The following is a 26,265-nucleotide window of genomic DNA, read 5'->3' on the forward strand; positions in this document are numbered from 1 at the left end:
TCTGGGACAACTTCAAGCATACCAACATTTGCATAATGGGGATGCCAGAAGAGAGAGAGTGCAAGAAATTGAAAACCTATTTGAAAAAAAATGACAGAAAACTTCCCTAACTTGGTGAAGTCCACGAAATGCAGAGAGTCCCAAACAAAATGAACCCAAAGAGGCCCACACCAAGACACATCATAATCAAAATACCAAAAGTTAAAGACAAAGAGAGGATCTTAAAAGCAGAAAAAGAAAAGCAGTTCTCTAAAAGGGAGCTCCCCTACCATCAGCTGATTTCTCAACAGAAACTTTATAGGCCAGAAGGGAGTGGCAAGAAATATTCAAAGTGAGAAAAACGACCTACAACCAAGATTACTCTACCCACAAAGCTATCATTTAGAATCAAAGGACAAATAAAGAGCTTCCCAGATAAGAAAAAGCTGAAGGACTTCATCACCACCAAATCAGTACTACATGAAATGTTAAAGGGTCTTCTTTAAGAAGAAGAAGAAAAAAGATAAAAATATGGACAACAAAATGACAATAAATACATATGTATCAACAATTGAATCTGAAAAAAACAAAATAAATGAACAAGCAGAACAGAAACAGACTCATAGATACAGAGAAAATTTTGACGGTTGCCAGATGGGAGAGGGGTTAGGAGGATGGGTGAAAAAGGTAAAGGGATTAAGAAGTACAAATTGGTTGTTACAGAATAGTCATAGGGATGTAAAGTACAGCACTGGGAATATAGTCAATAATATTCTTAATAAGTATGTATGGGGTCCAATGGGTGTGAGATTTATTGGGATGATCACTTAGTAGGTTACGTAAAGTCTAATTACTGGGGTGTACACCAGAAAGCAATATAATAATATGTCAACTCTAATTGAAAAATAAATTAAAAAATTAAAGAAAAAAGAATGGAAATGGAAATTATCTATTCCAGGAGACCTAATCATGAACATTCTCAGGGCACTTTTGTGGGGGTAATATGATTCAATACTGATCCTAAACTCTTTTCTCAGAAGGACACATGCAAAAATGGCATCTCAGAAGCTTGTTTAAAAACATTAACAATAAAGGAAACTTACATTCATACTAGTGAAAGTAATGTTTAAAACAAATAAATGTGTTTGTTTATGTGTATTTAAAAAAACAAAGGAAGGATTCTGGGAGCAAAAATTTCCTCTCTAGCTTTCTAAGTTATTTAGAGAAGTCTATTAGCTCATTTAAAGATGTCTTATTTACCAGCATTTTGGAAGATATTTTTTTGTTGTTTTGTTTTTAGTTGTTTCTTTAAGTAATGCCAAAAATATAGACCATTCATTTGCATATTAGTGGGCAAATGGTGCATCATAAGGAAAAAGCCTTTAAAACCCACAAATTAACTTGAGTGTGGAATTTTCAATGTTGAGTGTGGAATTTTCAATGTTGTAAAGACTCTATTGGGATATTAATAATTGTGTTTTACAGAAATTGCTGTTGTGGTAAACTTTGTGTGAATCTGACCAGAACTACTAAAGCTTATGGGAGAAATAAGTTTAATAATCTGAAGTGTTGGCAAATGTGCAAATCCAAATTGTAAAAATATATTATTATTTTTTTAAGTTATCATATTAAGTTTTTCTCAAGCTGTGATTTTACTTTTAAGTGAAGATTCAATTTCTAAATTTTCTTGGGAAGAATATGCAAATATTTTAGATTAAGACCATTTACAAAGCACCAAAAAGCTGTTGGTGTTCTTTTCTCGACTGATACCTATTCTGATTTATACCTCATAATTTGTAAGTGGGGAATCTGTGTGACTTACCCTATTAAAACAGTGTTCATGATTGGGTCCATAAAAATGCTGGAGACATCTCACATTGTTTTTGTTGACGATCTTGTTGAAGAATTCATTGACATACTTGATAGGGAATGCACAGACGGCAGAGCGATTCATTGGTTCCGCAGAATCTGGCTTACTTTGTGCAAACACTCCAAAGAGAACGTCGTCATTCAGGTTGGCACCTATCTGCCTAGCGAGATGGGCCCCAGGCTTACTGACATAGGCAGCCTGGAGAATATTAAACACTTCCTCCCTTGGGGATCTCTTTCTTCTCTTTTCCGTTAGAATACACTCCAGGGGCATTTCCATGTAGGAATGCAATCCAGAGTCTTCGGAACAGAACCTGATTATTCTTGTGTGAAAAGACTGAGCACTGAGAGTCTCCCGCTGGACTGTCAAGAAGTAAATAAAATGGTTGCTTTCAAAGGCGTGGACATACTTAATGGGATAAGAATCTCGGAATTCAGGTAAAACATCAATATAGGACTGGTCTGTCAAAAACTTAAAACCATCTAGTGTTTCCTTTAACCTTCTCACAGATATTGAATGCAATGAATAATCTGGAAGGTAAGAAGAATTTATGGTATTGCCCACGAAGAAGTTGATGAACCGGTACTTTTCAGAAATCAGGACCTTGGTTCCCAGGGCACTCACCACACAGTCAGGACACTGACTGGGTTTTTCATCTGCCTGTGGGGAGTACATGCAATGTACCTCGGACTGTATGTCAGCAGTATTGTAGGGAGGGAGGACATGTCGCTGGCAGGTCCCTCTGCGAATACTGCCACAGCTAATGAGTTGATCATCATAGTACGTGTCAACAAGCAGAGCCATGTTGATGTTATCTTTCCAAATGCCACCAGAAAGATTGGCTTTTTGGCTGCAGTCTTGACATGGGAAACAATCTGGGTGTTCCAGCATGGGCCCAGTCTTGTACTCAGCAACCTTTTGAAGGTCTTTGTCATTTAAAACGTAAATGTAGTTAATGGCACCGACGTAAATATGATGCTTGTGTAGAACGACATTCTGGATGGGCGTTTCTGCAGTGAAGTTGGGAAGCTGATACTCCATGTTCACATTCATCTCAGACTTTACTTGTGCCTCCTTGCACTCCCCATCACTCTTCTGCACCAAGATAAACAGAAGCACAAGGATGCCAAGTGTAAGTACAGCAGGGGCCTTCATGGTGAGAAGTTTATCTGCCAAAACACGTTTCAGGCGAGAGCAATTTAGTTGTCATTAGAAAGAAAAAAGAAATGGAAATAACTATTAACAGTTAAACTATTAGAAACAAAGTTTCCTTGCTGAAAACTTTATATAGAGTGAAAACAAAAACTCTAGCTGGTTTCACATAAAGATGCATTGTGCTGTTGGACATGACTCCACATAGTTTAATTTTAGAACTCAAGCCAGAATGAGTAATTTTAGAGAACCATTACGAGATGCAAACAATGTTCTGTATTAAGGATGATAAAGGGACTAAGTTAGACTCATTCAGCAATGAAGTCAGAAACATAGCAAATTTCTTTCTTAACCCCTTGCTGGTTGTTTAATATGGTTTAATATCTGTGGTTAATGACTAGGTTGATATTCAAAATTTCTCAGTCAAGTAAAGGATTGTGGTTCAGATTCATTTATTCTAGAAATCACAGCAGGCATTGTTCTCTTGGGAGCATGTAGAATTACCAGGCTAAATTTAGCTTCCTTTTGGAAGAAAACAATAAAAATTCTAAAAGCAAATGATCACATGCTGTTTATAATAGGATTTTGTGTGCAGATGAAAGGTATGGTTATAATTTAGCTATAGTTGACCTATTGTTTTGGATAGACAAATGCTTAACTTAATGTAAGATCATGGGAACATAAAAACAGTAAGCTAAAAATGTGTAAAATAAAATTAATCTTTAGGACTAAAGTCCTAGAATTATTTCACATGGAAAAATAGCATACTGTATATTACCAAGTCAAAAGCTATTCAGTAAAAAGAACATTACTTTAACATTCAGTTTTATGCACATGAACAATATTTTCTAGAAAGCAGAGTGGATTTGTAATTCAGTTTTTAAAAACTTAATGTACACAAGTTATAAACATTGCAAATTCTACTTACAATAATTATCAGCAGGTAGTAGGCTGGAAGAATAGGCTTTAGAATGAGTAGAAACTAAAAAGCCATTATTTATTTCCTTTTTGAATGTATAATCTGACAGGACAATGGGAGCACCTAAAAACATACTAGGCATTAAAAGTATTCTGAAGTCTAACCCTGGGTCTACAAAACTCACAAGAGAATTCATTGAACAACTAGTATGTGCATAGCTCTGTGCTTGCACTATGGGAAATGGGAAATGGTTCCTATCCTTCAGTGAATCTACAGTGTGGTTGAGAGATAACACACATGTGCAAATAACTATAATACATGACATTATAATACCTTGCATAGCACAAATCAAATGCTAAAAGCATCAAGAGAGGGAGGCATGGCCTGTACTTAGGACTACTATGATTATAAGAAATAGGGACAAGTCTACAGTGTTGTAAGGTTCAGAAGAGTAAGGACAAGGTCTGTTTGGCTCATCACTATATCCCAAATACCTGGCAAAGAGTCTAGAACACAGTAGGTGTTAAATAAATACATGGTGAATAAATGAGTGAATAAAAATTAAGCAATAAGTTCAAAGTCACAGAATAACATTTACAAATATAATAGCCAGAACCTGAATCCAAATACTTTTGACTCAAAAACCAAAGATAATTATACTCAACTAAATCTGATAGAAATTGGGGCTTTATTTAAGAGGTAAAAGAAAGTCATTAAAGGGATTTGGGCTGGAGAGCCATATAAACCAAATTTTACTCTAGGAGGACTGATCTGGAGGCATGGTCGCTTACAGCAGGGAGAACCTGGCAATGGGAAGACCAGATGACACACTATGATTATAGCCCATAACCAGGTAACAAGGGCCAACCAAGATGGTGGCATTAAGAATAGAAAGGGATGAATGAGAGACATACTTGAATAAATAAGATTGACACCTAAATTGGTGGAATACAAAGGAGAAGGCAAAGATGATTAGTGGTCATCTTAGAAAAAGTGGAACAAGTTACAAAACTAGTGCAATCAGTACAAGGAAGTTGGGCTGAAGACCGAGGAATACAATAAGTTGGTTTTAAACATGCTGAGTTTGATGTGATTTTGAGATGAGTGAAAATATTCTACTATAGGGATGACTAATAGGTTTTACATTGTTCACCAGGAAGTAGGTGTCTAGAATAAGTGAAGAATGAAGATTCCAAGCAGACAGAGCATTTGTGTCAAACAACAGAGGGGATAAGGAAAGGATTCTGAGGAGAAGCCTGCCCTCACCGGAAAATAGGCACAATTCGTCTTGGGTGAGACAGTATCCATCTTGGGTGAGATGGTGCAAAGTGGAAGCATGAGTGCCAAGTATTTGCTATCTATGCACTAGAAAAAATGAATACTCAGGACTCGGTCTTGAGGGACTAACTGGAATTCAAGTTTGACTAGAAACAAACTTTGCATGTTATCTGCATAGAAGTGATAGTTAAAACCAAGCGTATGTTCACGGAGAGACAAGGTGAAAGAAGAGAAGACAAATGAACCAAATCTTGGGGAATACCTGCATTAGAAAAACTAGTGAAGAAGTTAATATAGGTAAGTTTAGTGAGGCATCAAGCAAACCTATTATTTCATAGTCACAGGAGCCAGGCCAGGTGAGGAGCTCAAGAACGAGGATGTGATCCACATGGAAACTTTGTTGACCTTCACGAGTAGTTTTCAGTAGATTCAATAGTGGTACTGGAGGCTAAATTGCAAGTGAATGTGTGGTGAGGAAGTAGAATATTTGTTAAAGGAAGGACAAGAGGAAGGAAATATCAGGGTAAAGAGGAGTTTATTCTTAAATTGTAGAAAAGACATATGCTTATTTGTAGATCTCCCCTTCTTCCACTAACATTTATTGGTGTCTACTAAGGGTCAAGCAGTGTGGTAGTGCTGTGAATACAGAGACATGGTGCCTCTCCCTAGGAAGCTCACAGTCACTTGGAGGTATGTGTTTATAGACAGTTATGGGGATATATAGGAAGGGCAGCAAGCTGGAAGTGATGCTAGAGCTGAGTCTTGGAAGGAGGCTGGACAATAGAATTCCTAGATGGCAGAGCGGTTTGTGCAAAGATATAGAGGCAGGAGAGCAGATGGCCTGGTCAGGAGAACTGAAAGTAGTTGAGCCTAGAGAGGTGGGGAAATCAAAGAGGGCAAATGAGGGAGACAAAACTGGTGGGGCAATATTCCAAAGGAACAAAAAGAGGCATTTCCAAGAGCCCTGGAACATAAGACAAGTCACTCTATCTGAGACAGAGGAGAGGATGAGAAATCATATGAAGTACAAGGACACTAAAGTGTTCAGGGCACATGATCTCAGTATTTTAAAAATAAATTACAGTATATGGCCATCTGCTGAAAGTGATGAATAAAGAGAGGGCTTAGGGACTTCAGGGTGAAAGAGGAGGAGGTTTAGATTACACTAGGACATGCAAACTCAGGTCAGAAAGAAAAGAAAGAAAATATTGCTTACTAGCTCTGAGTGCTCTTTTGAGATAAAATACAATGTATCATGACTTCCTGTTAACATTTATGGAAGATGTGGAAGAAACCCAAGGCAGAAGGTCAAGGACACAATGACTCCAGTGTCCAAATGAAGGCACTTGATTAGGGATATAGGCTTTGAAGGCTAGAAAACTATTTGGTCCAGAGGACAAAGCAAAACTTCATTAAGCTAAAAAAGCGGAAAGAAATCATATAATAATGAAAATAACATGTTGAGTGCTTACCATATGCCAGGCATTCTGCCTAAACCTTCTGAATTACTCTTTATAAACACCCGGTGAAGCAGGAAATATTATTCTCCTCTTCTAGATGAACAAACTTGCCAAAAGTTGCACAGTTAGAACCAGATTTAATCCCATGTCTGGCTGACAGGAATCTGTCCAGACTTAAATGCTTTACTAACACTGAAGTGGCTTCCCATGCTAAGGGGGACAGTGCACAGGAGCAGAGGATGGACAATCAAAGCTCTGGTTCTGGCCCTTTCTCTCTCTAGCTGTGTGCTTTCAGGCAATTCATCTACCTCTTAAATTCCAGGGTCTGATACTCTCACATGATTATTTTAAATAACAAAAAGAGATCTCATCTTTGAAAGTACTTTGTTATAGAGTGTATATGAATATACATATAAATAACATAAATAATATAAATAACAATATAAATCATATAAGTAACAATATAAATAACAATATAAATCATATAAATATAAATAATATAAATGTAAATGTAAATGTAAATAAATAAGTATAGAGGATGTTGTACTTGCTATTTTTATATATAATTCTCCCTGTTTTGAAATGAACTAGAAAATTTTTGGCTCTAATGGGAGGAATGACAAGGAGTAGAAGAAAAGGATTTGAGGCAAGCTGTCCTATTAGAAGACAAATACAAACTATAAACAAACTGAAAATATGTATCTAAACCTTCTAGACTATATTAGGCATAAAAATTAAATGCATTTCTCAATATGGTACTGGTATATCTTTAAAATTGGGAACATTAGACAAATACATTATCACCATATTTTCTCTAGGAAAGAATAATAAAGAAGGAAAATAAATGAACCATTACTGTCAAAAGAAAAAAAAAGCATAACAACTGATATGCATTTTAGTTGATGTCCATTAATGCAGTGCAGAGGGTAAATGACATTTTTTTCCTTCCAGGTTAGTTGAAGGAGCCTTCAAAATGATCTTTTTAAAAAAATCTGAGGTATTATATTGTTACATTTTAAAAATAAGGTGCATATCTTAAGATTGGTACATAAGTCATTCATGGTACTAAACCTCAATTAACTAGAATCCAAGAAAATGTACGAATGTAATAATGGGATTCACTTGAGGGCATGTTTATTGATATTTAGAGAAAACAGGAAGGAGGGAGGGAGGGAGGGAATTAGAGAGGGAAAGAGGGGGGAAAGAGAGAGAAACATCGATTGGTTGTTTTCCTGTAACACCCTGACTGGGGACTGAACACGCAACCTAGGTATGTGCCCTGACCAGGAATTGAAACTGCAACCTTTCCATTTACAGGACAACGCTCCAATCAACTGAGCCACACTAGCCCGGGGAGTAATAGGCTTTTTGTTATCTCACTTGATGACAAATCATAAGAAAACCAGTAGGGAAGGAGGATATTTTTTCTATTTAAAGAAAAATCCTTGCAGAATACCCCTGGAGTTAGTAACCCAGCGTCCTACACCTTCTTTACATTCTCTTGATAGCAAATGGTGATGCCATTTTCAGACTGAGAAATTAAAGAAAAGGTTAATTTTTTAATTGAAGCAAAAAAAATGAGACTCAGGACTATTGTCCACAACAGGACTTTCAATTAGAATATAGGTTTCTGTTTAATCTTCAGACAATGAGAAAACTGAACACCCCATTTCCTTGATCATTTCAACTTAGCAAAGGGGTGTGTTGGTCAGACTACATCTTCCCTGGGAAATGTTTGTGTCATTCATAAGGAATAAAGGGAGAACTTTCGAAAGTATTTGTTGCTGAACTGTGTACCTCAATGACACTGCCAGTAAGCTGAGTGACACCTGAATAGTCAAGTGCACAGGCTCTGGAGATAGACTGCAGGGGAATCTATTCACTATATGACCTTGGGCAAGTAACTTCTCTGAGCCTCTATTTTCTCATCTGAAATATGCAAGTGATTATAGTACCTATCTCACTTGTGATCACTACTCTGAGGATTCCATGAGTTAATGCGTTCAAGCACATGGTAGGCCAATAAATGTTCTCTGTTATTGTTGTTTGTTCATGGCCTCAATAAACACTTTCTGAGCATCTACTATGTTCTGGATATTGTGCAGAGTACAGATACACAAAAATGGGGGAAAAAAGTGTCAGTGAAATCTCAGACTAGTGGAGGCGGAAGGCAAACAGACCCCAGTTTAAACTCAATGTCAAAAAATCTATGGGGAACCCTAAAGGGGAATGCTTAACCAGGTTAGGGGAGGCATGTGGGCTTTACCAATCAATCAGTCATGATCCTGTCCTCATAATGCATTCACAATACTGAGGCGCGGCATGAGGAAGAACTTGAGTTTTAGTAGTGACAGTGCAACCAAACACTTGTATGAAACAACTCTTTTGGCCTCAGTTGCTTTCTTATTTGTAAAATTATAGTTAGTGTTGAACTAGTGTGCTGGAGCCCTCTGGCACTGGCACATGACAACCTATCCTGTGCATCTCTTCCCAACTCACATTCAGTGACCTCATCTTAGCAGCTTGAGATTGGGCATGGTGAGAGTCTTTACACCATAGAAATAGGTGAGCACTACAAATCAGGGCTTTTTTTTTTTCCCTCCTGGAGGGACGGTTATTAAATAATTTAAAAGCATACTCCTGAGTTGAACTTTTGAACTCCAAAGTATTTTTCAGCTCTAATAATTTTCAACTCTGAGATCGTTTTCTACAATTACATTTTACTCCATTGCCACTGAGTTGGCATATCTTGCTTTCTTTTCTCCATTTATATAATCTGTCAAATCAAGCTGTGTGAGCAGTTTTAGTATTTATATTGGTAGTGACTCCAGAAATACTTTTGCTTTTCATACACTATTATCTTGATACATTTATTCCTATGATGTGCTGGATAAGGCTTTCAATATAGAATGTCTTTTTACTGTTTGTTTTTTTCTTCTTTCTTTTTGAAATAGTGCTGGCCATTTAACCAATTATGAGTTCTTTACTACAAGGAACATGTAAAGATGAGTCAAACAGACTGACTAATTATTCTCTCAAAATGTGCACACAGCAGATGAAACAGAATCATATATAAATCATTTCTTTATTTCTTTTCAGTTGGTAGTTAAGACAATTTCATGGGCAAAACATTTCCTAGGAGTGATCATCTCGATGGCATCTGGTTATTAATCTACTGGTATTTAGGAGTATTTCAGCTCAACATAAACTGAAGATCAGCTACTCAACTCTGCCCGCCATCTATCTGCTTCTAGTTTTCTCATTAAACTAGCTTACTTTGGTCTTTTCATCCATTAGGAATCTAGCAATACATTTAATTTTTTAAGAATTTATTGAGTAGCTCTCTGTGCCTATCTTCACTACTACTGTCATCATCATTGTTCTCACCATTACCAACAAAAACCTATCACAAAGCATGTATGTGTGTTGTATCCAACTACTGATTCCTTAGGAAAAACCACAACAGGTGTCATGAAATACATTTTGTAAGAGATCTTCCAAACTTTCACATAGGTGACTTTGCTTTCTTTAGAAACTGATTTTCTTAGAAATCATATTTTATAAATACACAGATAGTACTTTCTAGTTTATAAAATACTGTCAATTACATCATCTCTTCTAATCTGCATGATTTCTTTGAAGGTAAGTATTATTCCCATGTTTTCAGAGAGCAAAGAAAACAGAATATTATCTAAAATGTGATAAACATGTAGTTTAGTTCTTCTGAATGTATTTCTAATTTTTTAAAAGTATGATGCTTATTTAAGTTGTTTTAAATTATTTGCATTTCTTGGAAAATATTTTTTTTTCAAAAGGCACATTTTAGTAAACATTTGTTTTTACCTACCTAGCTGCCACTGTCTCCACTATTGGCAACTCTTTTGAAAACTCTCCCTTCACTATCTAATAGGGCTATCAATTACATGGCCTACCTCCCTCACCACAAGGAGAACTTGCAAACCAGGCTGGCCTTTCAATGAATTCTATTCCTTTGACCAATAGCTTTGTCAGGGGTGAGCACATGACCAAAGCAAGGCCAATCAGAATCTTTTTTGGGATTCAGTACAGATACTGTGAGAGGACCTCTCTCCTTCAAAGATCATACACACTAAGGATGATGTTAACTTGGAGTGTCTTATAACCATCTTTGCCACTGTATGGAAAAAGCCTGCCTGTGCATGACAATAACTCAAGGAGCAGAAGATCCCAGATACGGAAAAAGCTCCTGATGTTATCCCTTGAGAATCTGTATCCCCCATGTCCTAAGCTAATGGGAAACAGTAACATTTTTTTCTTTCCTCTTTTATTTCTCTTTCTTTTTTCATCAATAGTTTCATTATGATTCTTTTATTCTATGCTCCTAAAAAAGTTATGACTAAACAAGGTCCACTCAAAGATACTACCAATCTGTGAATACAAATACAAAGTGCATAAGCACTTTAGGTAAAGTATTCTAGTAATTAGAAAACGATGGTTTCTTGATTTACTTTAAAAGATTACTTTAAGTATTTCACTTTGCATTTGGTAACATCTATTAGTTAAAATTTCTGAGGTGGTATACTAGTTTTTTCTGCTATGTAATTTCAAATTCTTCTACAATATTTACTTAACATAATCTCAAGGTAGAAATAATGTATCAAAGTGAAGTCAAGATATAAAAATTTGAAAACATTTCAATCCTGCTTTTAAGTGTATAAAAGGGATTTATGATGATGGAATAATGGCTGAGACCTCATATTAAGGAAATTATAGCCATAAAAACAGTCATGGCTAAATCTGCAGGACAATGTGCCAGAGTTAAATCCTAAGGCAAATTCTTAGCCCACTCTCTCTCTATATTATGTCCATTAACTTTAAAAGTAGGCCCATAAAAACAAAGCAAAGGAAAGAAGATTACAGTAGGATATTTCTGATGTAATTTAAAATACTGTATTTATAAATAATGCTTATGAAATAATATATCACACAATATTAATAAAATATTGTGAGGATCCATTGCATACTATGCCCTTGTCTGGATACTGAAAGTTTCTACCCTCAAAAAGTGTACAGTCTGTGGATTTGAGGATAGCCACGTAAATACTTAAGTCAAAATGTGTAACCTAAGTTGAAGAGTGCATGGATCTATTGATCTGTTGAAAAGGCAAATTTTAAAACCTGCTACGTAGAACATTTTATTCTTATACCTAAAGATTTAACAGTATTATGATAATCAAAATAGCCTAAACTGACTTTAGAAAGATAAAAAATATATACCATGTCAAAAATCTCTTCTAATATAGCTAGACATTACCATGAAAATAATTTTTAACAGTAGGGATGAAGAAATATTCAGGACTTTTTAGCCCATCCAACTGCTCTTTTACATGACTACATTTAAATGATCCAAAATACCCATGAGCCAATCTTATGTCTAATATGTACAGACTAGTTAGCTTGAACATATTCTTCCTAATAGCTCATAAATCCTTCTTGAACAAAGGTGGGGTGTAGCAGAGAATATATGGGCTCTGGTGTCAGATAGACATTGATGTGAACTGGGGATTTACCATTTACATCACTTCTAACTCTGTCAATTTCTTCATTTAAACACAGGCATAATGGTACATATCTTGTGGGTTGGTCATGAGGGTAAGGTACATTATGAGAAGTCCTGGCATTCAATTATGCTACATACACTGGCATTCAATAAATACAGCTACTATACTTATTATCCTAAGTTGTGTTTTAGCCAGTTTTTGCCTACCCTCATCAAAAATGAGGAACTTGGCACAGTCCGCTGGGTGAACCCACTCAAAATACTTGGTGATTGTTTCATCACCTTAGTCCTCTCATCTACAGATTAGTGTTATTTCTTATTTTTCCACCGTTTGACTATCTTGTGGTTTTCCTGAAACCCATTTCAAGTTCTTGAAGTCCCTCTTAAGTTGTCCTCCAAGAAAAACACCGTGGCAAGGGCCTTCTATACTTAGAAAGAACAAATAAGTGACCAATTACTTTGCTTCTTTAGAGAAGAGTAAACCCATACCCCCACTGAGGTTTAGCAAATAAAGATGCCATTAAATTTGAATTTCAGATAAATGACAAATAACTTTTCTTAGTATGAGTATGTCCCATGAGTGTATTTTATGTGACAATCCAATTTGTAAGCAAATGTAGAATAAAGGAACAAACACCCTTTTTACTAGCATAGCCTTGGTTGAAAAGATTTTGGCTGAACCTATTTATCTGCTGGGGCAGAATAGTATATATATATATATATTTTATATATCTTTATTGATTTCAGAGAGAGAAAGGGAGATGGAGAGAGAGAGATAGAAACATCAATGATGAAAGAGTCATTGATCAGCTGTCTCCTGCACCCCCCCCCCCCCCACTGGGGATCAAGCCCGCAACCTGGGCATGTGCCCTGACCGAGAATCAAATCGTGATCTCCTGGGTTGTAGGTTGATGCTCAATTGGTGAACCATGCTGGCCGGGCCAGAATAGTATTTTTAAGGATTTTGTAGCACATACATGTTGCAAAACTACATACAATTGTTTTTGTTATTTTGATGCTACGTATCTAAAACATGCAGTTTTTAAAGTGATTATCAGGGCAACCTGTTCCTAATTGGTGGTTTTGAAAGGGATTAAAGGCTCTTTTCATTTTTTAAAACTAAAAATCAAGAAAAATATTGTGTGCTTGCGGTACATGGTAGCTTATCACTAACACGAAATTTCTGAAACAGAAAAAAATATCCCTAGATGATTTGTATATTTATGTATAATAAACAAGCTTATTAAAACTCAAATATAGGTGGCTATAGGAGAAAACAAGTTAAACATGGTAAAAGAATAATTTTCATGTCTTATAATTAATGTTTCTAGGGCAGGAGTGGGGAACCTTTTTTCTGCCAAGGGCCATTTGGCTATTTATAACATCATTCTGGGAACATAAAAAATTACCAACTTAAAAATTAGCCTGCTTTATTTGGTCAAACACTTAATTAACTCACCCCTAATGTGATGGCTAGAATTGCTACTCTTTGGTGAGGCTGTGGCAGGGCCAGACCAAATGATTTCACCAGCTGTATATGGCCCTCAGGTTGGACGTTCCCCACCCCTGTCTGGGAGTTCCTGTAAATGATGATTCTTGATTATTACAAAAATGATTCTTTGAATAAGATGTAAATAGTACTTTTATTCAGATGCATATGCAATATTGCATACCTTCTTACAATGAACATTTTAAAAGTTGAAACTGATTGAATTATAGGACAAAATAAGCCAACTATATATTTTCTAGTTGTGACCTATGATTGAGATCATAGTCCCACTCTGATCTGGTAAGAGTAAAGATAAAAAAGAATTCTCAAGTTTATCCATCGTAATCTGTTAGTAAATATCTTTGTTCTTTTAAGAATAGCTGATAAGAGAGATGCAAATTAAAACCACAATGAGGTATCACTTCACACCTTTCAGAATGGCTACCATCAACAAATCAACAAATGACAAGTGTTGGCGAAGATGTGGAGAAAGGGAACCCCTGGTACACTGCTGGTGGGAATGCCGACTGGTGTAGCCACTATGGAAAACAGTATGGAGGTTCCTCGAAAAATTAAAAATAGAACTGCCTTTTGATCTAGTGGTCCCATTTCTAGGAATACACCCTAAGAATCCAGAAACACTAATCAGAAAGAATATATGAACCCTTATGTTCACAGCAGCACAGTTTACAATAGCTAAGATCTGGAAACAGCCGAAGTACCCATGTGTAGATGAGTGGATAAAAAAAGCTGTGGGACATTTACACCATGGAATACTACGCAGCTGTAAGGAAGAAGGATCTCATTCTCATACCCTTTGGGACAGTATGGATGGAACCGGAGAATATTATGCTAAAAGAAATAAGCCAGGCAGAGAAAGACAAATATCACATGATCCACTTATATGTGGAATCTAAAGAACATAATAAACTGATGAACAAAACAGATTCAGTGACATGGAAGCATCGATCAGACTGACGAATCTCAGAGGGAAGGTGGGGGTGAATGAGGAGAGATTAACCAAATAATTTATATGTATATATGCATAACCCATGGACACAGACAATAGTGTGGTGAAGGCCTAGGGAGGGAAGTGGGTGTGGAGTAGAAGGCATCAATGGGGAAAAAAGGGATATCTGTAATATTTTGAACAATTTAAAAAAAAACACCCAAAAAGAATGGCTGTAAATTCAACCTCTTGGAAAGAAGAACAAATGGACTTTTTTTTATCTTTTTTTTTTTTTTTTTTAATCAGTGTGCATATTGTAAAAAGTCCTATTCAGAAAATATATTGAAGTGTCAGAGTCCTGATTGATGGCTCAGGCTTTTGTCCCATTAATAAGTTGTAGGTCAGACAAGAATGTTTCATTGCCCTCAAACATGTGAAGGTTGAACTTTCAATATTAAGAAAATGCTGGAGGGGAAGATGGTGGCGCTGTGAGAAGCAGCAGAGTGCCCCCACTCCCAGCCACGGACTCTATTTACTCCTAAAGTCCTACAAAGCCAGTTTGGAAAAAAACAGAGAAACACACCTGAGTGGACAGAGTGCCAGTGGGGAGCACTGAAGAGACATCATAGAGTCCGGTAAGAGAGGGGGAGCGTAGAAAGGGGGAGTCTCCCGTGAAGTCTGTGCTGGGCTCTGAGTCCAGAGGCTTGGAGGCTGCAAAGCTCCCTCCCCTCGGGGGTGTGGACCGGCCTCCAAAGGCGGGGATCTCACATCCGGAGCAATGAGGGGAAGGAGCGCCCTGCGCACAGGGCAGAGGGACCCAGGGGAGCGGTGAGTCCCTGAGGAGAGGACAGCGCCTTCCTAGGAAACAAAGCTTCTAGTGGAGGCGGCAACCAGCATCTAGTGTTCGGGGTGCCGACCATAGGGGAGGCTGTCCCACAGTGTGTGGCACTTGAGTGGTAAGGGACCAGAGGAATGAGCTGAGCAGCTGCACAAGGGGACCCTCTGCCTCCCTATGGGGCATTGTGTTGAGCCCCAGAAAGCACTGAATCTGCGTGGCATGGGGGAGAGGAGAAGCCCTCCCCTCCCTGAGCTCCTGGTGCTGAGAGGCTGGGATCTGTGACCAGCCCTGTGGGTGGCCGTGGTGGCACCTGAAGCCGCCCCAGCTTTGCTGAGACCAGAAGTGAGGTGAGCTGCGTGGAGCTGACTTTGGGTCCCCTCCCGCTGGGTGCCTTGGCGCACGGGCAGCAGGACCTTGCAGGGCAGACTCTCTGCCTGTGTGCTGCTTTGTGCATTTGTGAGTTTGATCGTGGAACTGGCTGCCACCTTCCCTGCCTGCACTGTGCGGACAGACCAGCAGAGGCTGGGAGTGGGGTCTACACAGTAGACTGTCTGAGGGGCGGGCCTGGTGAGACCAGCCAACCAGAGCTGAGCAGGGAGGGGCGGAGCCCGCCTGCCTCTCCTGCAGCCAGGAGCACCGCCCCCAGCAGGAAAGGGGCAGGTCCAGCTCACTGAAGCCCCAGACACACCCATAGGGAACAGTCCTGAGGGGGAAGGGAGAGTAGCTCACAGGAGGACTTTACAAGAATAAGACTCTCAGGGACTGTTTGGGAACTGGAGGAAACGCTGAAAACCCCTGCTGGGGGCTGGGCAGGCAAAGGGCTCATCAGAATGTGTTTTTAATTGAACCCACTGAACCCAGGCAGCTGAAACTACCCATACAGAAAAGGCAACAGGCTGAAATCAATCTGAAATTACAGCAGGACAGAGCCCAGGGAACTAGAATCAGACGACAGGGTAGGGACTGAGGAGCTGGCTGTGGAGCAGAGACTAACTCCGGCAGAGTGAGCGCCTGACAGCGACACCTCTAGGGGGAGTGATACCCTGAGCTACACTAGCCACCCTGCACCCTAAAGACTCTACAGAAGACTCTGGAGTAAGACCAGGCAACTACAAGGTTGCAAAATAGTTGAAAAGAGGAGGTGGTACACGGAGAGCCTCAGATCAACCATCTACCTAAGGGCACCAGAGCCAAACCTAGAAGGCTCCTCACATTGGGTGATACACAAGCACCTCCGAGGAGAACTGAAATCAGCCTACAAAACAGTGACCCTCAGAGAATATAAGTTTCCCAGAAGAAACTCACCTTACTATTTTTCCCTTCTGTTTTGTTTTGTTTGTTTGTTTGTTTTTTGTTTTTCCTCTTTTTTCCATAGGAAGAAGAGAAAGGGGAGAAAATCTGTTTTTTCTTCTTTTTTAAATTTTATAAATTTTTTTGATTTTTTAAAAAACATTTTTTAACTAAGCTTTTTTCTTTTTTATAAAAGAATTTTGTCTTGCTTACCTTGTTTTTAGTTTTGTTTTATTTGCTTTTGTTTTATCCTTGCATCTATTATCAAGACTTTCTTGATATCCCTGCTTAACAACTGGGACTTTATCATTACAACCAAGTTTACTGCTTTCCTCTATAGTTTCCACCAAATCTCTTACCGGACTCCCTCCCTGCCTGGGCTATATCTCTCTCGATCCATTGGCATAATTTTATTTTCTTTTCCTTTTTTTTCTTCTTTTCTTTTGTTCTTTTGTTATTCTCCCTTTTGTTCGATTGTTAGTTTCTCTTATTCTCATTATTGTATTTTTCTTTTCTCATTTTCAACTATTATCCTATTGCTATTTTCTCCCTTCATTTTTTGCTGCCCTTCTCTCAGAATCTTTTCTCTGCTTCTGTTATCTCCCAATAGCTTCTCTATTTCTTACATTTTAATTTATTATTATTTTCTAAATTTTCATCAGTATTAACAACAATATACGTCTCTCTCTCTAAGCGTTACTTTTCTTTCTTTCTTTCTTTTTTTAACCTTTTGTGTGTGTGTGTGTGTGTGTGTTCTCCCTTCACTCTCAGTTCTATTTTCACTCGTGACTGTTAAGACATTTTGTAAGATATCTCTTGTTTCCTGGAAATTTAGTTACGTATTGTCCTGCCTTGCCAGCACCCATACAACAGCTTACACAACAAGGTTGGGGCTGAGACACAGTTAGCCAACCTGAGAGGAGGTCCCAAGGACTGGTCAATGACAATCTAGACCCAACCACTACAGGAGAACATAAAGAAACCACAAAAGGGGCACCCACAAGAGGGATACACCTAAAGCAAAGAGCTCAGAAGTATAAGGAAAACACACCTCTGGGCTCCACTGGACCCACAAGACAAAATCCCATCCCACAAGACTGGGAGACAGCAAATGTATCTAACATATAGTTACAAACACTAAGACCTACCAAAATGGGGAGACAAAGAAACAACCCCCAAATTAAAGGTAAAGTTGTCAGAAAAATACTTTGATGAGATGGAGTTAAGCAAGTTATCAGAAATGGAGTTCAGAGTATTGATTATGAAGATGTTCAAGGAACTTAAAAAGACACTCGATGATAAGATCGAGGACCTTAGTGAAAACATGAAAAAAGAGATACATACCATAAACAAAACTCAGACATAGATAAAGAATGCTGTATCTGATAAAGAATGCACTGGAAGGAATTAAAAGCAGGCTCAATGAAGCAGAGGAGAGAATAAGTGACTTAGAAGACAAGGTAGAAAAAATCAATCAGAGCAGCAAAAAGATACAACACTTAAAAAGCATGAGGACAATCTAAGGGAGCTTTGGGACAACATGAAGCAAAACAAAATCCGCACTACAGGAGTACCAGGGGGGGAGGAAAGAGAGCAAAGAATAGAGAACTTGGTAGAGAAAATAATGAGAGGAAACTTCCCTCGGCTGGCGAAGGAGAAAGCCACACAACTTCAGGAAGTACAGAGAGCTCCAAACAAGAAGGATCCAAAGAGACCCACTCCAAGACACATCATAATTAAAATGGAAAATGTCAAGGACAAAGAGAAAATATTAAGGGCTGCAAGAGAGAGACAAGCAGTGACCTACAAGGGGACCCCCTTAGGCAGACAGCTGATTTCTCAACAGAAACTCTTCAGGCCAGAAGGGAGTGGCATGAAGTTCTCCAAGTAATGAAAAGCAAGAACATACAACCAAGATTGTTTTATCCAGGAAGGCTATTATTTAAAATTGAAGGTGAAATAAAGAGCTTCCCAGACAAAAAAAAGGCTAAAGGAGCTCAGTACCACCAAACCAGCATTGCAAGAAATGCTAAAAGGACAGATTTAAGAAAAAGAAGGAATAGTGAGAGAAAGGTACATCAGCATAAAGGGGGAAAATGACATTAAATAAGTTGATATGAATAGTAACCTTAAATGTAAACAGAATGAATGGTCCACTCAAAAGACATAGGGAAGATGAATGGAAAAGAAAACAGGACCCAAATATATGCTGTCTACAAGAGACCCACCTGAGAGCAAAAGACTCACACAGGCTAAAAGTGAAGGGATGGAGTAAAATATTCCATGCAAATGGAAAGGAAAAGAAATCTGGAGTAGCAATTACTATTTCTGATAAAACAGACTTCAAAATAAAGACCATAACAAGAGACAAAGATGGTCACCACATAATGCTAAAGGAATCAATCCAACAGGAGGAAATAACCCTTATAAACATTTATGCACCCAATATAGGATCACCTAAATATATAAAAAATTGCTTGGGGGACTTTAAAGGGGAGATTGACAGCAACACAATCATAGTGGGGGACTTTAACACCCCACTGTCAGCATTGGACAGATCATCAAGACCAAAAATCAACAGGGAAATTCAGACCTTAAATGAATCACTAAACCTAATGGATTTAATTGACATTTACAGAACATTTCACCCCAAAGCAGCAGAATACACATTCTTCTCAAGTGCACATGGAACATTCTCAAAAATAGACCACATGTTAGGGGACAAGGCAAGTCTCTACAAATATAGGAAGATTGAAATCATATCAAGCATCTTCTCGGATCACAATGCCATGAAACTAGAAATCAAACACTATAAGAAAACTCAAAAATATTCAAACACATGAAGGCTAAATAGCATGTTATTAAACAATGAATGGGTTGCCAATGAGATCAAGGAAGAAATCAAACACTTCATGAAAGTGAGGAAAATAAACAAACAATAACCCAAAACCTATGGGGCACGGCGAAGCAGTCCTGAGAGGAAAATTCATAGCATTACAGGCCTATCTCAAGAAACAAGAAAAAGATCTAATGAACCATCTAACACAACAACTAAAAGAACTAGAACGAGAACAACAAGAAGAGCCCCGAGGAAGCAGAAGGAAGGAAATAATAAAAATCAGAGCAGAAATTAATGACATAGAGACTAAAAAAAAATACAAAAAATCAATGAAACCAAGAGCTGATTCTTTGAAAAGGTAAGATTGATGCACCTTTAGCCAGATTCACTAAGAAACAAAGAGAGAGGACCCAGATAAATAAAATCAGAAATAAAAGAGGTGATAAAACAACTGACTCAAGAGAAATACAAAGGATTGGAAGAAAATACTATGAGCAACTGTATGCCAAAAAATTGGACAACATGGGGGAAATGGACAAATTCCTAGAAGCATACAACCTTCCAAAGCTGAATCAAGAAGAGGCAGAAAACCTGAATAGACAAATAACAAGTAATGAAATTGAAACAGTAATCAAAAAATTCTGAGCAAACAACATTCCTGAACCAGATGGATTTACAGATGAGTTTTACCAAACATTAAAAGAAGAATTAACACCTATTCTATTCAAACTATTCCAGAAAATTCAAGAGGAGGAAAAACTCCCAAACTCTTTTTATGAGGCCAGCATCATCCTAACTCCAAAAACATATAAAGATACTACCAAAAAGAAAATTGCAGGCCAATATCCCTGCTGAACATAGATGCTAAAATCCTCACTAAAATACTAGCAAACCAGATCCAACAATACATTAAAAAGATCATACATCATGACCAAGTGGGATTTATTCCAGGGATGCAAGGCTGGTACAACATCCGCAAATCAATAAATGTGATACATCACATAAACAAAATGAAGGATAAAAATCATATGATCATATCAAAAGACGCAAAAAAAGCATTTGACAAAATCCAGCATCCATTTCTGATAAAAACTCTCAGCAAAGTGGGAATAGAGAAATCATACCTCAACATAATAAAAGCCATATATGGCAGACCTACAGCCAACATGATACTCAATGGGCAAAAACTAAAACCATTTCCATTAAAAACCAGAACAAGACAGGGATGTCCACTTTCACCACTCTTATTCAACATAGTACTGGAAGTCCTTGCCGATAGCCATCAGACAGGAAGAAAACATTAAAGGCATCCAAATTGGTAAGGAGGAAGTAAAACTGTCATTATTTGCAGATGACATGACATTGTACATAGAAAAACTAAAGACTCCATCGAAGTGCTACTACATTTGATAAACGAATTTGGCAAGGTAGCTGTATACAAAAACAACATCTGGAAATCAATGGCATTCTTATACACCAACAATGAACTTTCAAAGAGAGAAACTAAAAAAACAATACAATTTACCATTGCAACCATAAAAAATATGATATCTTAACCAAGAATGTAAAAGACCTGTACTCGGAAAACTACGTGACACTGAAAAAAGAAACAGAGGAAGATTTAAACAAGTGTAAGAATATACCATGCTCATGAATTGTAAGAATTAATATCATTAAAATGTCCATACTGCCCAAAGCAATTTAGAAATTCAATGCAATTCCTATTAAAATACCAACAACATATTTCACAGACCTAGAACAAACATTTCAAAAATTTATATGGAACCACAAAAGACCCCAAATAGCTGCAGCCATCTTGAGAAAAAAGAACAGAGTGGAAGGGATCACATTACCGTGTTTCAAACTGTATTACAAAGTCATTGTAATCAAAATGCCCTGGTATTGGTACAACAACAGGCATGTAGATCAATGGAAGAAAACAGAGACCCCAGAAATAAACCCACTCCATTATGGTCAGTTAATATTTGACAAAGGAGGCAAGAGCATCCAATGGAGTAAAGACAGTCTCTTCAATAAGTGGTGCTGGGAAAATTGGACAGATACATACAAAAAAATGAAACTAGATCACCAACTTTCACCATACACTGAAATAAACTCAAAATGGATAAAAGACTTAAATGTAAGTGACGAAACCATAAAAATCCTGGAAGAAAACATAGGCAGTAAAGTCACAGACATCCCACGTAGTGGAATTTTCACTGATACATCTCCTAGGGCAAGAGAAACAAAAGAAAAAATAAACATATGGGACTACATCAAACTAAAAAAGCTTTTGTACAGCAAAAGAAAACAGCCTCAAAATACAAAGGTACCCCACAGTCTTGGAAAACATATTTGCCAAGGATGTATCTGATAAGGGGATAATTTCCAAAGTGTACAAAGAACTCATACTACTCAGCAAGAGGAAGACAATTAAGAAATGGTCAAAGGACCTGAACAGACACTTCTCCAAAGAGGAAATACAGATGGCCAAGAGACACATGAGAAAATGCTTGACGTTGATGATAATTCCAAAGATGCAAATTAAAACCACAATGAGGTATCACTTCACAACTCTAAGAATGGCTACCATCAACAAGTGAACAAACGACACGTGCTGGCGAGGGTGTGGAGAAAGGGGAACCCTAGTACACTACTGGGGGGAATGCAGACTAGTGCAACCACTATGGAAAACAGTTTGGGGGTTCCTCAAAAAATTAAAAATGGAGCTGCCTTTTGATCCAGTGATCCCACTTCTAGGAATATATCCTAAGAATCCTGAAACATTCATCAGAAAGAATATATGTACCCCTATGTTCATAGCAGCAGTTTACAATAGCTAAGATCTGGAAACAGCCCAAGTGCCCATCAGTAGATGAGTGGATAAAAAAGCTGTGGGACATTTACACCATGGAATACTACGCAGCTGTAAAGAAGAAAGATCTCGTACCCTTTGAGACAGTAGGGATGGACTTATGCTAAGTGAAATAAGCCAGGCAGAGAAAGACAAACATCATATGATCTCACTTATACGTGGAATCTAAAGAACTTAATAAACTGATGAACAGAATAGATTCAATGACATGGAAGCATAGATCAGACTGACAAATGTCAGAGGGATGGAGGAGGGCGGGTGGGTGGAGGGGGAGAGAGTAACCAAAGAATTTGTATGCATATATGCACAACCCAAGGACACGGACAAGAGTGGGGAGAGGGACTGGGGAGGGGGATGGGATGGGGTGGAACGGGTCATTGGGGAGAAAAAGGGACATCTGTAATATCTTAAATAAAAATAAAATTAAAAATAATAGTAAAATAAAAGAAAGAAAAAAAATGCTAACATGCTTGAAGTCCTATAAAACTATTTAAAAATATTTTTCAACCTAATGGATGTAATTTTTAGTTCAGATTGTGCAGAAGTTCTACCAGATTTTGTTCCATTAGTTCAGGAACACTGAATAACATGAATCTGCAAATCACATTTGAGAAACCTCTTTCTAAGTATGTAAGTTAAAATAAGCCTAGCAACCTTTTCCAGTTGCATTCAAATGCAACTTACATACTTAGAAATGTGAAACAGTGAAGGGAGATACGTTGGAGAGGAAGCTGATACATTACTCATGAATGATTGAGACATTTCCCTCCCTCCATGTTTGAAAATGTCTTCAGCATAAGGTATGGTAAATTCCAAATGGGGGAAACTGTGTTCAAGATTGGGTTTACATAACTAATCAATCTCCTATGGTATTACCTGAAGCATAAATCGAATGGCTGCAGAGAAATGCTGCTGGTGAGTAAACCCCATTCTTGTCACAGTCACTGTCATGTAAAAAGAAATCAACATCCAGGGAAAGAAAGACAAAGGGCAGAGGCATGAGGGTGCCATAGGCCAGGCCCTGGCCCTGAAATACAGAGTGGTCAAATGAGGCAGGTGTTCCCCTGCAACACTGCTTTCACTTAGATCTTGGGGTATGTCTGAATTTTACTTGGCTCATATACCTGAGAAGTTTTCTTTTTTTTCTTTTTTAAAAAAATATATCTTTACTGATTTCAGAGAGAGGAAGGGAGAGGGGGAGAGAGAGATAGAAACATAAATGACTAGAATCATTGATCGGCTGCCTCCTGCATGCTCAATCCCGATTGTGGATTGAGCCCGTAACCTGGCATGTGCCCTGACCAGGAATCGAACCTTGATTGCCTGGATCCTAGGTAGATGCTCAACCACTGAGCCACGCCTGGCTGGGCTGGAACACTCTTGTTTTCACTTTCATGTGGTTAACTCTTATTCTCCATGTCTCATCTTAGGGAACACTTCTTTTAGGAAGCCTTCTCTGATGCCTCTCTTGCCCTCTGGTAAGAGATTAGAAACTCTTTCATGTGCTCATACATCAAACCTGCCTTCCCCTTATCTAGACATTATCACGTTGTATTGTAATTTACCTATCTGTACCTCACACTAGACTGTAAGCACAGTTTCAGCTCCTAGCATAGTGTCATCATATGAAACTTGGTAAGGATTTGTTAAAGAATGAATAATGAAATGAATTAATACATGAAATAATGATCCTGAACAAAGACTCTGGAGGTATGGATATGATAGAAAGGAAGGACCAGAGTAGAAAGACATTAAAGAGATAAAATTTATGTGATAATGATTCAATATAGATTTTGGTTATAGGGGTGACTGAGGAGTCAAGGGTGGCTAAAAGATGTCTAATTTGGGTGTCATAAATGGGAAGGAAAATAGGCAAAGAAAAGTTTTGGAGCAAAATGATAGGTCAGTTCGTAACTCTGAGGTATCTGTTGGTCGTTCAAGTGGAAATGTCTATAAGGTAGTTAATAACAACACTGGCATGGTGGTCTAGAGTAAAGAGGGAGTCAGAGACAGCAATCTGTGAACCACTGGTCCCCCGGTGTATTTGAAGTCACAGAGGTGAGTGAGATCACCTGTGGGTATGCTCAGTGCACACGAAGAAGGGATTCAGATGGAAGCCAGAATCTAACCTTTATATCCTAAAGGGAAAAAGTCTGAGTGGCATTTCAGAAACTTAAGAAGAAACTTCAATAAAGGAAGAGCACAACGTATAGTATCAAATTTCAGAGGGTGAAGTGGAATGAAAACAAAAGTATCAGTTATATTTGGCAATGAGGAGGTGATTACTGTGAGGATACTTTCTTGGGAGTGTGGAAGACTGAGCTGAATGAGTTAAGGAATGAATGAGAGTAGAGAGAATGAGAGAAATTTATTTTCAAGAATTCTTTATTAAAAGGATAAGGCAGGACTTCAAGATGGCAGGAGAGTAGGTGGAAGCTGTGTTCACCTCCCCCCAGGACCAAGCTGGAATTACAACTAAATTAAAGAACAATCCTCCTGAATAACCAACTGAAGACTAGCTGAAGAGGACTCTTATAACCAAGGATTTACAGAAACCACATTGAGACCGGTAGGAAGGGTGGAGACGTGAAAAGGGCTGGCCCAGCTTCCATGGGCGGTGGCGGGGGTTCTGGAGGGATATCTCAGCTGCGGGGGTCCCCTGAGAAGCATGCGGCCTGGACACCACACCAGGCTCCCCAGCCCAGAGCATCAAAGCTGGGAAGAGGTACCCTAACACCTGGCTGTGAAAAGCAGCAAGGTTGTATTCTGTCTGCCAGGGAGAGGTAGAATCCTCTGGACAAACGGGCACCCTCTTAAAGGGCCAGCACACAAAATTTCATTCTCAGCCACTTGCCCTGAGCTCTGGGGAGGAAGAGGAAAGCAGACTAGAGTTGCATGAGGGGAATCTGACGTTTGTGGCTCTGGGGAGAAAGCAGAAAGTACAGCAACCAGGGCCCCTGTGCCGAGTCACTGTCTCACACCACATACACCATCTTTCTTGGGTGGAATACTCCCCTCTGTGGCATCAGCCTGGAGAAAGCCACTGCCCCATCCTTGGAACTCCCTCTCACCTGACCCTAAGAAGCATAGGCCCTGCCGAGGAGCCCACTGCCTTGGCCAGGATGTAGAGGTGTAGGAAGACTGAGGGGGTTTCAGTGACTGGATTGAGTAGCCTGGCTTTAAGGCAAAGGCCATTTCCCCTACTTTTCTGTGAATCTGACTGGTGCTTCCCCCTCATGGGAGACCCAATTGAACTACCCTCCTGGCTTCTGGCAGACCCAACCTCTGGGCTCCGGAGGCCCCACCTGCCTGATGCCTGATGCCTGATGCCTGATCCTATGCCCTGTTGAGGTCCCAGTAAAATCTAGGATAGACTGAGTCTTCTGGCCCTGGGGAAGGGACCACCTTCCCTGGAACCTGACTGGCACCTCCCCTTGATAGCAGACCCATTGCCTAGATGTTCTTTCAGTGACTGAACCTAACAGGCAGCTGGCAGGTGGAGGCAGGCCAAGGCAGATCGAAGGGTGCCTTGGGGATTTTACCAAACTGCCCCCAGGCCTGGTGCTAGAAAAAGCTGGCATTGATGTGCAGCTTGGTCCTACTTATGAACCACAGCTAGGCAGAGGCAGCCACAAACTGTGGGATTCTTGTAGTTCCAAACAGGTTGCCAATGGCCAGGCATGGACAGCATCTGACATTGGCCTATACCAGGGTCCCTCCCAAGAAGCCCGAGACAAAGACACTCAGTGGCCAGCTTCAGACAACACCAGAACAGGATCCAATAAGCT

The 26,265-nt window shown here is 38.8% G+C and overlaps 1 protein-coding gene across 4 annotated transcripts in view; it reads right to left on the reverse strand.

Moving 5' to 3' along the window:
- Positions 1-26,265, reverse strand: part of MET (MET proto-oncogene, receptor tyrosine kinase) — a 149,016-nt gene that overhangs the window by 103,697 nt on the left and 19,054 nt on the right. For 3 of the 4 annotated variants that reach the window (XR_013999589.1, XM_081148012.1, XM_081148013.1), the window contains exon 2: positions 1,802-3,018. The exons of the other annotated variant lie outside the window; for it this stretch is intronic. Coding sequence is in view for 2 of the 3 variants with exons in the window: in XM_081148012.1 (XP_081004138.1) it covers positions 1,802-3,004 (1,203 nt within the window). In the remaining variant the exon portion in view is untranslated. The remainder of the gene's footprint in view (positions 1-1,801; positions 3,019-26,265) is intronic. 4 annotated transcript variants of the gene reach the window in all.

The sequence above is a fragment of the Miniopterus schreibersii genome (genome assembly GCF_964146895.1).
Source record: "Miniopterus schreibersii genome assembly, chromosome: 9".
Lineage (NCBI taxonomy): Eukaryota > Metazoa > Chordata > Mammalia > Chiroptera > Miniopteridae > Miniopterus > Miniopterus schreibersii.